Source organism: Nycticebus coucang, chromosome 5 (genome assembly GCF_027406575.1).
Source record: "Nycticebus coucang isolate mNycCou1 chromosome 5, mNycCou1.pri, whole genome shotgun sequence".
Classification (NCBI taxonomy): domain Eukaryota; kingdom Metazoa; phylum Chordata; class Mammalia; order Primates; family Lorisidae; genus Nycticebus; species Nycticebus coucang.
This window is the reverse complement of record NC_069784.1, coordinates 91,225,318-91,237,759: the sequence shown is the minus strand read 5'-3', so window position 1 is coordinate 91,237,759 and position 12,442 is coordinate 91,225,318. Positions and strand designations below refer to the sequence as shown.

Genomic DNA, 12,442 nt, shown 5'->3' with positions numbered 1-12,442 from the left:
GTATGGATAAGTATAAATAAGTTATTTTTTAGAAGTTTATAATTATCCAAACCTTAGTATTTTTTCTATTGGTCAAAATGTTATAATTACTGATTCGAAAAGTCACTATAACAATACCAATGCTACTTAAGGAAAAACAGACCTATCTGAAATTTACTGATCTGTGAAACTGCTGTTTAGATGTTGCTCTATTCTTTGTTCTGTGATAACTTTGAGGTAATGGATATTGGTAGAGAGATCTTATTCCCTTGTATCTTTTAGAGATTGGTAACAAATTGGCTGAAAGGTAGAATGTAAAAATCATCCTAAAATGATTGAATAGTTTTTTAAAGCTTGATACTAGAGTCTCATCAGCGTTTTTATTGATGGGCGTTAGTGGTCATAATAAATTAAGTATAGTTGCTAGGCATCTCACACATTTATAACCTCATACACATTTCTACCATAGATTATCTCATTTAATTAGTTAAGATGCTATACTATAACTTGAATGGGTATTATTTTCATTTTTTTTTTTCCAATGGGGATTGGGCTTAGGTTAAAAACAGGCATGGATAGCCCTTGGGCAAATAAATTAACAAGACTGATTTGAAACCTACTTAAGATTAAGATCATATCTAAACAATAAGAACATAAAATTTATTCTTTATAGTATTTTTAACTTAAGGATGTACAAAGATATATAAAACAGTGACCCAATTCTTGAACACGTTATAATTTGGGACATAGGGAGAGACTCAGAATGGCTAATACACATCTGTCATATTTCCTTCATTCTGTCAGTACTGAGGAGCTAAATGTGTAGCCTCTTCTGTGTCTTGGCTCCCATGAACCTAGTTAGTTTTTACCATCTTTCAAGATCAAGATTAACCATAGGTATAGGCAACCAGCTGTTACATCTTTTTAGTACCCACTAAAATAACATTTCAAAGTTATGGATGTTGTATGTATTTAAGGAATGTTAATGTCCTAAAGCAATTGAAGTTATTTATGTTTTAGAATTTTGGTTAAATTATTGTTATATATTTAAGGAGAAATGGCCAAGAAGTTTAAGCCCATATTTTAATAAAAAACAAATAATTTCATACTTTGACACCTATTGATTCCTTGTTATAAAACGGATATTGCACAAATAACCCAGATGAGATTTGGCAGTGGTGTTTCACAGATACTTGAATTATCTTGGGAAAAATAATAAATTTATTTTAAAATTACAGACTTTAGATTACTACTGAGAAGTATGTTTTATGATTGGATCAAAATATTTGTAGGAAATAGTTTTTGTAAGAAAAAGCTTTCATTAGTTTGCAGAATGGGTTGAAATTAATGAAATCCATCTTCCACAGTTAATGTTGGAGAGGATTGTCCAGTGTTTGATGGACTCTTTGAGTTTTGTCAGCTTTCAACCGGTGGCTCAGTTGGTAAGTCCTGATTTAAACAGACTTAAACGTTGATCTAAGCTTGCTATATATATCATTTGGGGTATTTGTTTAAAGCAGAAGTTTTAATGGTGGATTTTGATAAGAAAAACAATCAGCATGTTTCTAGTAAAGTAAAATTTACTTTAAAGCCCCCATGTCTGAGGTTATAACCACTGGATATTTAAGGATAAACTTATTAATGCCCTAAGCAACAATCTTTACTTCTTATAATTTTAAGCTTTTGCTTATACATAGCATACTTTTACTTATAGGGCTTTTGTCTATTTATTGTAATTTTTTATTTTATATTTAAAAAATTGATAATATCTCGTTTCTACTCAGCTGGGGCCGTGAAGTTAAACCGACAACAAACTGATATGGCTGTTAATTGGGCTGGAGGATTACATCATGCTAAAAAATCAGAAGCATCAGGGTTCTGTTACGTTAATGATATTGTGCTTGCCATTCTTGAATTACTAAAGTAAGTTAATTTATGTTGATACTTTGCCTATGATAAAATGTTTTCATTAAAACACTATAAAAATCTTTTTCAATACCAAGTAAATGGTAGGTTGAAATATTGATGGTAAATCTTCTATTAATTCATTATGAACCAGTGAAGAAATCCAGGTAATTTATACAATCTTTTCATTATTAACAGTGAGAAATATATAAGTATCTAAAACTCCCATTAAATACCCTTTTTAAAAATATTAGGAGTGGTATGGCAATTTAGATTTGAATTAGTTTCAATTAATGAAAAATTCGATGACCTTGGAAGTTTATGTTCTAACATTTTGTTAAGTTAATTTGAAGGCAAAAATTTGAAGTCTATGTTAAAGGAAATTTTTTTACCTATTGAGTTAGTAGCTAACTACCTACCATATACATCTGAATAGGGCTTTGTTCTCTACCCAAGAATATAAAATGATCTCTAAGTTGCTGAAGGAGTTATTTTTAGTTATCCTTGGCAGCAATTTGAGAGAGATCAATAGAGATAAGGTATTTATGAATTTAGAGATTTACAAAGTTAGATTATTTTACACATTTGTGGTAAAATCTTAGCAGATTCCACCTTAGACTGTACTGAATTAGTGTTTGCTTACCTTTGAAAATAATTTTGTCCTTATTCCATGCATACTGTCCATAGAGGCTAATTTTTCAGTCACTTAAAACTTGCAATTGACCCTTTTTTTATTTTTATTTTTTTTGAGACAAAGTTTCCTGTGTTGTCCTTGGTAGAGTGCGGTGGTGTCACAGCTCATAGCAACCTCAAACTCTTGGGCTTAAGCGATTCTCTTGCCTCAGCCTCCCAAGTAGCTAGGACTACAAGTGCCTGCACAGTGCTCAGCTATGTGTTTGTGTGGGGTTTTTTTTGTTTGTTTGTTTTGAGACAATCTCAGGCTGTCGACTTGGGTAGAGTGCTGTGGTGTCATAGCTTACAGCAACTTCCAACTCTCGGGCTCAAGAGATCCTCTTGCCTCAGTTTTTCTATTTAGTAGAGACAAGGCCTCCCTTTTTGCTTAGGATCTTGAACTTGTGAGCTCAAGCTATCCACCCTCCTTGGCCTCCTAGATTGCTAGGATTATAGGCGTGAGCCACTGCACCTGGCCAGCATTGACTTTTTAAATAAACAGTAACTGAACAGTGTCAGTGTAGTATTTTGTTTGTGCATCAGGATCCAAAGAATGCCATTTTGAAATCATTTGCCCTGTTTTTTAATTGACTGTTGATGTTGTTTCCATTGTTTTCAACTCTTTGAGCAAGTCCTTGCCACCAAGCTGATTGTCTTAAATAAGTTTAATTTCCCTGGGCGTATTTTTATCTGATGGTGCAATCAAGCATGGCTTATTTAATTGACTTATTAAACAGCTTTCCTTGCCTGTCTGGCACGAGAGCCACTCAGAAACTTCGATTATAGCTTCATTTCTGTTTTTTAAATTTTGCAAGAAAATTCTGCTATGATAAGGTACTTTTTTTTTTTTTTTTTTGTAGAGACAGAGTCTCACTGTACCGCCCTCGGGTAGAGTGCTATGGCGTCACACGGCTCACAGCAACCTCTAACTCTTGGGCTTACGTGATTCTCTTGCCTCATCCTCCCGAGCAGCTGGGACTACAGGCGCCCGCCACAACGCCCGGCTATTTCTTTTTTGTTGCAGTTTGGCCGGGGCTGGGTTTGAACCTGCCACCCTAGGCATATGGGGCCGGCGCCCTACTCACTGAGCCACAGGCGCCAGTACATTCTTTTAAGTATTCTAAATACTGCTTTTTCATGTGTTGAGAATGAGTGCTTAGTCTGGCAGTGTCAACTTACATTGTATTATTTTATACAGATACTGTATCATTGCAAAATAAACACAATGCCATGTAATTCAGTAACAAAATAATCCTCATTTTATTGTACCTTAAAAGGAAGTTACTTGAAGTTGCTTTTCCCTTTTCTTGTTTTGACATGGATATGCACTGGTTATAAAATGCCACAGTGTAATGATCCATGTGGCTCCTAACATGCATTTGAGTTATAACTGTCACTGATTTGTAGTGTTCCAAGCACTAGTTTGAGGTGATGAGAGTACTACATTCACTACTCTCAACTTTTCAATTCTGCGGTTTAAAAGAAGCCATAGATATAAGTACACAAATGACTTAGGTTTCAATAAAAAAAATTTTTTATGGACACTGAAATTTTAATTTTATATAATTGGCATGTATCAGAAAATACTTATGACTTAATTTTATTTTTCAACCATTAAAAAATGTAACAACTATATTTAACTCGGCTGTAAAAAATGAGGCATTTTGTCTATAGGCTATAGTTTGCCAATTCTTACTTTATAATATTAAAGATTACCAGACAGAGGTTTTAATTAAAGTAGCAATCTTGAGTATGGTGAAATCTTCAGTTGTTAATACACAGAAATGTCTTTTACGTTACTTTAGGGTCTTGCTTTGTCACTCAGGTTGGAGTGCAGTGGCCTGATTATCACTCACTGTAATCTCAACCTCTTGGGCCCAAGCGATCCTCCCACTGGCTGGGACAACAATCATGCACCACCATGCCTGGCTATTTTTTTTTTTTTTTTTACATTTTCAGAGGTGGGGGAGTCTTGCTATCTTGCCCAGGCTAGTCTTCAATTCCTGGCCTTAGGCAGTCTCCTGTCTCAGGCCCCCAACATGCTGGGATTATAGGCATGTTCATGCACTCAAGTGTATGCTATGTTTTTTAATTATATAGAAAATGACATTTCATAAAGAGAGCAAACACGTTTTTTTTACCTACAGTGGACAATAGGGAAGATTTATAAGATGTAAGGTTCAAGATTTAAAAAATCAAAATGTGACTTCAGATATTTGAATGGACTCCTAGGCTGGAAGTAAAGTAAAAAGAGGATTAAACATTCTGAAATACAAGAGCTCAAAAGTAGTTTCCTGAATCCTGGTGGTTCTTCTCATCTTAGAACCTTTAAAAAAAAAAAAAAAAACAACTTATGGCTTTGTTTTCAGGTATCATCAGAGAGTCTTATATATTGATATAGATATCCATCATGGTGATGGTGTTGAAGAAGCTTTTTATACAACAGATCGTGTAATGACTGTATCATTCCATAAATATGGGGAATACTTTCCTGGCACGGGAGACTTGAGGGTAAGACTAAATCCGTCTGGGTAAATATTTTGAGATTAACGTAGGTGGTTAGTAATCCTGTATTTGAACTAAAATTTTTCCTGAGTCATTAATTTGAAGCTTGTATGTCGAATGAATCACTTTACATGCCGTAACATCTGTTACAATTTACCTTTGCTGGTATAAGCAAAAATTTAATGAGAACTTAAAAGGACTTTTTTTTTTTTTTTGCTTAGTTTTCTTTGGTTGAATAAATATTTTTGAACATCCACAAAGCATCAAGCCCTTTTCTTGATGTTAAGGATGAACCCTCAGAACTACCTGATGGTAGGTAGCCTTCATTGCTATTAATTGTAAAAATTGGTAGAATAAATAAACTAGGTCTTTTAGATCCCTCTTCTGCCCTCGTTTGTCATTGGTCTTGATTTTTAGTTAGGTCTGATTTTAATTTTTTTTTAGGTTTCTGAAACTTGTAGTATGTACTATTTAAGGAGATACCGAATACCACAGCTTTAGCCCTGCCTACCTAACTTAGGCGCATTTATTTCCATTACAATATTTCTGTCATAGTTTTCTATTTGGTGCTCTTTTATGAACATGAAATCCACTGGTCAAATTCTGTTTCTGCAAGCCCAATGAAGGTTTTTGCTTCACTAGAGTGTTTTAGAACCTTTAACTGGATCCATGTTGAAATTTATTCAGAAATTTAAATAGCTATTTTTAGTTTAGCCTAGATTATATGGGAGATTTCGCTTAGCAGGCATTCAATTTTTAATTCTAAACTATTTTATTAAGGTAGTTTTCATATCTGTGGTATGTTGTTAAAGAGTGGCCTTATATTCTTCAAATGTGGGACTTTTCTTTTTTTGGTCATATAGTGTGTTACTCTTTCAGGAATTTCATTTCATTGCCAGTTAGTTCCTTCAACTTCTCCCTCTCCTCACTTGGTCTTATCTTATAGACCAGTGTTTCTCAAAGAATGGTCTCTATACTGAACAGAATCGGCATCTCCTGGGAACCCACAAACTCTTGAGTGATTCTGCCCATTAAAGTTTGAGGGGCGGCGCCTGTGGCTCAAAGGGGTAGAGCGCTGGTCCCATATACCGAAGGTCGCTGGTTCAAACCCAGCCCTGGCCAAAAAAAAAAAAATCTAAGAGCAGAAAGTTTGAGAACCACTGCTCTGAACCAGTAGAATATCTGTCTACAACCTTTATATCCTAGCAGAAATCAAGCAAAAATCTTGATCGCTTTAACCTTAAAGAATAAGATAATATCTTTTCATTATAATCTAAATCTCAGAAGTGGCAAATGGAAGCCTTTTCAATGTAAAAAAAAAAAAAAATTGTTTTTATTTTGTTTCTTACTGATTTCTCCTTACTAGAAAAGCTTCTTATTTTCTGACAGTAGATGGATGTCACTATTGTCTCTTCACAATTATTATAATTCTTATAGTTTGAAGTTTTTGGAAAATATTGAGTGCATGTTTTAGAAGGATTTGAGAATGGCTTTCAGCATTCTGGGGCTGGAGGATGTATTTCTAGCAAGTTCCCAGGAAATGCTGATTCTGCTCAGTATAAAGACCATTCTTTGAGAACCACTGGTCTATAGGGTTAAGACCAAGTGAGGAAAGGAAAAAATTGAAGGAACTAACTGGCAAACATTTGATATTTTAAATGTATCTCCATAATTTTGTGAGAAAACTAAGTCATTACATTTTATATACAGCTGTATTTGGACATTCTATGAAACTCATGTGTATCTTAACTTAATAAACATTCCTTTTCCCCCTAATTGATTTTAAAGCAGAAAAGGTTACCCTGAGCTTAGGTCATCATTAAAATTCTGCTTGTTTTAATTCGAGTAGTCTAGGTGGAAAAAAAGAAACAGAAGGGTGATAAAAATAGTTGTGGAATAAGAAATGGAAGAGGTAAAGGTAAAGATTGTTCTAACAAAGGGCAGCAGCTCTGAGTTGCCAGCTAGTGGCAGCTGGGCTGAGAGGTTCTGACTTAACTTTCCATGTTATGAAATTTTAGGATCAGAATATATACCAACTGTGGTTCAGCTGTGCAAGAGTATAAGAATTCATAGTACTTTTAGTTTATCCACACTAGTATAGTTTGTGTTTAGTTAATAAATATTAATAAAAATGTAGACTTCTTTAAGAAAAATAATGAGAGGTGTATAATTTTACTTTTTCTTCATTGGAAGTTGTTTCATTTAACGCTTAACATTTTTTTTTGTTTGTTTGTTTGTTTGAGACAGAGTCTCAAGCTGTCGCCCTAGGTACAGTACCCTGGTGTCACAGCAACCTCAAACTTTCTTGGGCTTAAGCGATTCTCTTGCCTCAGCCTCCCAAGTAGCTGTGACTACACGTGCCTGCCACAACACCTGGCTATTTTTTTGTTGCAGTTGTCATTGTTGTTTTAGCTGGCTCAGGCAAGGTTCAAACCCACCAGCCTTAGTGTACATGGCCAGCGTCCTACCCATTGAGCTACAGGCACCACCCATTTAACTCTTAATTTTATTTATTTATTTATTTGTTTATTTATTTATTTGAGATAGTGTCTCACTATGTCGCCCTCGATAGAGTGCTGTGGCATCACAGTTCACAGCAACCTCATACTCCTGGATTTAAGCAATTCTCTTGTCCCAGCCTCCCAAGTATCTGGGACTACAGGCGCCTACCATAACGCCCGGCTATTTTTTGTTGCAATTGTCATTGTTGTTTAGCTGGCCCAGTCTGGATTAAAACCCACCAGCCTCTGTATGTGGCTGGTGCTGTAACCACTGTGCTATAGGCACTGAGCCTTGACTCTTAATATTGAGGATAGACTATGCTTTTGTAAAAATATATTGGAGCTAAGATCATTCCATGAGAGATCTGGAAAGAATTTGCATGCACATCAGAGATTCATATATTTGAAGCATACTTTAAGTATACCTCCAGTCTTTTTGGTGTTACAGTTAAAATGCTATTGTGTGGAAATGTCTTTGTTATATTATCTTTTTATATACACAGACATAGAAATATATACACTCATGAAAAATATTAAATGTGTATATATATATAAGTACATATGCTTTAAGAGTGTGTATAGCTTGAACCTTTGATCTATTGATCATATTAATGCCTGGAATGGTGCTCATCCAGGCCGAGGAAACAAAATTTATTTCAAGTCCAATTAAGAACAAATCGAATGGTTCGGTCTATAGCTGTTAAAACTTCAAGAAAGTCTGGGCCTTTTCTTTCATTTGTAAGTCAACTCATACCAGGTTAGGAACCACAGGAAGGATTCTACATTACAGATAGAATGGTCCAGCAGCATTTTTTGGCATAGAGTCTGTATTTGCCACAGCTTTGCTCATAAAGTTTCCTCCTCATTTTGTATTAATGTATCTGTTTAAGATGAATTACCTGGTTGAATGTAATGGTATAATTTCATGTTACCTTTAACTGTGTTAATTTCTTTTTTCCCCAAAATTATTATTATAGATTAATTAGAAATGGTTCATTTATAGGCTTTACCAGCATTGTATAAATAATTGGAATGTGTACTTATTCTTTGTTATTTCCTTTCTCAATTTACATCGTTCCTCTCTCAACTTCTCAGATGAATTCAAAATTGGATTTGTAACACCTGGTCTTTTACTCTTTTAAACTAAATGTCAAACTTTTTGTTACAAAATATATTCTAAGATTTATTTAACTATTTTAGGATATTGGTGCTGGAAAAGGCAAATACTATGCTGTCAATTTTCCAATGAGAGATGGTATAGATGATGAGTCATATGGGCAAATATTTAAGCCTGTAAGTATCATTATTGTCAAAATTGAAATGGAATTTTAAAATGTTTTTAAAGATTAATTAACATTTGTTATTTTTGTGTGTAGATTATTTCAAAAGTGATGGAGATGTATCAACCTAGTGCTGTGGTATTACAGTGTGGTGCAGACTCATTATCTGGTGATAGACTTGGTTGTTTCAATCTAACAGTCAAAGGTAAGCAGTTTAAAAAATGGTATTCCTGGAAAAAAATAGATTTTCTTTTCCATAAGGACTTCCCATAAAAGTTCTCATTGTTGTTTCTTGCCTGCTGTTTTAACAAACTGAACTCTGCTTCAAATTTTCCATAGAATTTTATCTGTTATATGTGTGTGTTTGTGACTAGAGTAAATCTTGTTTCATTTTGTCCAATCTGTGTGTGTGCCTTTATGTACTTGAATAGTTTTGTAAGGCTTGCTGGCAACTATTTTCGTTTTTTTTGTTTGTTTGGTTGGTTGGTTTTTACGTTTACCTGTCTCTTAACACATGCATCCTTTGGTATTATACCTAATTGGATTTTTGATTTAGACTTAATATTGATTTTTCTTTATGGAAGAAGAAGGTTTAGCTCTCCTTACTACTTTGTCCCCAGTATACTTGTACCCTTCTCACAGCTCCATTTTTACATCAGAACTTCGGTTGTAATAGTCAGTGTTCACAGCAGCAGCATCTTTAAATAATTTTCAGCTTATCCAGTTTTTCTTTCCTACATGACATGTTTTCATGCAGTTTTTGGTTTTTCATTGATTTAGTTTTCTCTTTGCTCATTCTTAAACTAATCTCTTTGCTCTTTCATTTAGTTTTCTCTTTGCTCATTCTTAAGTTAATGTATCAGTAACTTCATATATTCAGATACATCAAGTAGTCAATCAGAAAACAGCCTTCTGACCTGTTCCTGTTTGGACTGAATATACTCTATAGACTTGGCAAGACATGGAGCTGGTCTTTGCTTCTCTATTGTGTTAGATCCTCAGTTACTGGGTTGTCTGTCTTCCTCTTAGTTTTTCTTACATTTTGGTGGAGCACATTCTCAAGTAGCTTTCTGAGAAAAGGTGTATGGGAGATTAGAGTGCTGCACCAAATGCAGTACTTCATTTTGGTCAAGTGTTGAAATCAGTATGTGGTTGAAGTCTAGGCCGAAGAAATATTACCATTGTGGAATGAATTTATAGTATAAGAATAAACCTGAAATTTTATTTAATAAGTTCTTAAAATTTATATGTGGCTCAGAAATGATTTATCATGGATATTGTGTATGATTTTAGAGTTTTTGCTCATGTGAACTTTTAGGGAGTAAGTTGACATTCCACTTCGAATTTTTTCAAGATGTGATGAATTCTTCAATAGAACTTTTTCTAGAATACCTGCTGGCCTAAGTGAAATTGAATAACTAAATTCTGACATTAAAAATTTCTTTATTTAATGCTCTGATTGCTCCTTTACCAGCCAGCATTAGAATTGTGGTATGACCTCTTATTCTGCTGTGTACACATACTAAGTTAAGTCATGAAATTAATTGCTGCTTTTCTCTTTTTTTTTTTTTTTTATTAAATCATAAACACATACATCATGTATACATTAATGCATTTATGGGGTACAAGGTGCTGATTTCCTATAGAATTAGGAACACTTACATCACACTGGTTAATATATACCTCATGTCGTTTACTTAATTATTGTGTTAAGACATTTATACTCTGTACTAATAGATCCGATATGTACCATATGTGTGATCCCACCATTCACCCTCCCTTGATCTGACCTTCCTCCTCCCCTCCCATCCCCCACTTCTCCCTCCTTCTTGGGCCATCTTTGTGCTCTGTTCTTCATATGAAAGTGTGAGTGATTGTAAATTGGTTTCATAATAGTACTAAGTACATTGAATATTTTTTGTTCCATTCTTGAGATACTTTACTAAGTACGGTATGTTCCAGCTCCATCCATGTAAACGTAAAAGGTAAAGTCTCCATCTTTTTTTAAGTCTGCATAATATTCCATGGTATACATATACCACAATTTATTTTGGGTCGATGGGCACTTGGGCTTCTTCCATGACTTGGCTATTACAAATTGAACTGCAATGAACAATCTGGTGCAAATATCTTTGTTATAAAGTGATTTTTGGCCTTTTGGATATACAACTAGTAGGGGAATTGCAGGAACAAACGGCAGGTCTACTTTTAGATCCTGAGTGTTCTCCATACTTCTTTCCAAAAGGGACATATTAACTTGCATTCTCACCAGCAGTGCAGAAGTGTTCCCTTTTCTCCACATCCACACCAACATCTGTAGTGTTGCAATTTTGTTATGTGAGCCAGTCTTACGGGAGTTAGATGATATCTCAAAGTGGTTTTGATTTGCATTTCTCTGATGATTAAAGATGATGAGCATTTTTTCATGTGTCTGTAGGCCATGTGCCTATCATCTTCAGGGAAGCTTCTGTTCAAGTCCCTTGCTCACAATGAAGTGGAATTACTTATTCTTTTCTTATTAATGAGTTCTTATTAATTGAGTTCTCTGTGGATTCTGGTTATCAAACCTTTGTTAGAAGCATAACCTGCAAATATCCTCTCCCATTCTGAGGGCTGTCTGCTTCCTTTACTTACTGTGTTCTTGGCTGTACAGAAGCTTTTTAGTTCCATCAGATCCCAGTAATGTATTTTTGGTGTAGCTTCATTTTCCCAGGGTGTCCTCCTCATAAAGTGTTCTCCAAGGCCAATTTCTTCAAGTGTTTCTCCTGCAGTCTCTCCAAGAATCTTTATAGTTTCATGTCTTAAGTTTAAATCTTTTATCCAGTGAATGTCTTGGCTATTTGAGGCTTTTTCTGGTTCCACATAAAACGAAGTACTATTTTGTCCAGATCTTTGAAGTATGGCCATGGTGCTTTGATAGGGATTGCATTAAATTTGTAAGTTGCTTTGGGTAATATGGACATTTTAATAATGTTGATTCTTCCTAGCCGTGAGCATGGTATGTTTTTCCATTTGTTAACATCTTCAGCTATTTCCTTTCTCACAGTTTCATAATTCTCTTTATAGAGATCTTTCACATCTTTTGTTAGGTAAATTTACAAATATTTCATCTTCTTTGTCATATTTGTAAAGGGAATAGACTTTTTTCAGCTTGACTATTGGTATATATAAAAGCTACTGACTTGTGAGTGTTGATTTTGTATCCTGAGATGCTAGTGTATTCCTTGATCACTTCTAAGAGTTTTATGGTTGAGTCCTTGGGGTTTTCTGGGTATAAAATTGTATCATCTGTGAAGAGTGAAAGTTTGATCTCCTGGGACCATATTTGTACACCCTTAATCACCTTCTCTTGCCTGATTGCGATGGCTAAGACTTCCATTACATTGTTAAAAAGCAGTGCAGACAACGGGCGACCTTGCCTGGTTCCTGAGCTGAGTGGAAGTGTTTTCAGTTTTATACCATTTAATATGATATTGGCTGTGGGTTTGCTGTAGATGGCCTCTATCAGTTTAAGAAAAGTCCCTTCTATACCTATTTTCTTAAGTGTTCTGATCATGAAAAGATGCTGGATATTGTCAAAAGCTTTTTCTGCATCTATTG

General features: G+C 34.7%; 1 protein-coding gene across 1 annotated transcript in view; it reads left to right on the top strand.

Moving 5' to 3' along the window:
- The window catches only part of HDAC2 (histone deacetylase 2), a 41,539-nt gene that overhangs the window by 16,407 nt on the left and 12,690 nt on the right, over positions 1–12,442 (top strand). The window contains exons 4-8 of the mRNA XM_053591088.1: positions 1,347–1,421; positions 1,764–1,902; positions 4,926–5,067; positions 8,763–8,855; positions 8,939–9,047. Coding sequence (XP_053447063.1) covers positions 1,347–1,421; positions 1,764–1,902; positions 4,926–5,067; positions 8,763–8,855; positions 8,939–9,047 — 558 coding nt within the window. The remainder of the gene's footprint in view (positions 1–1,346; positions 1,422–1,763; positions 1,903–4,925; positions 5,068–8,762; positions 8,856–8,938; positions 9,048–12,442) is intronic.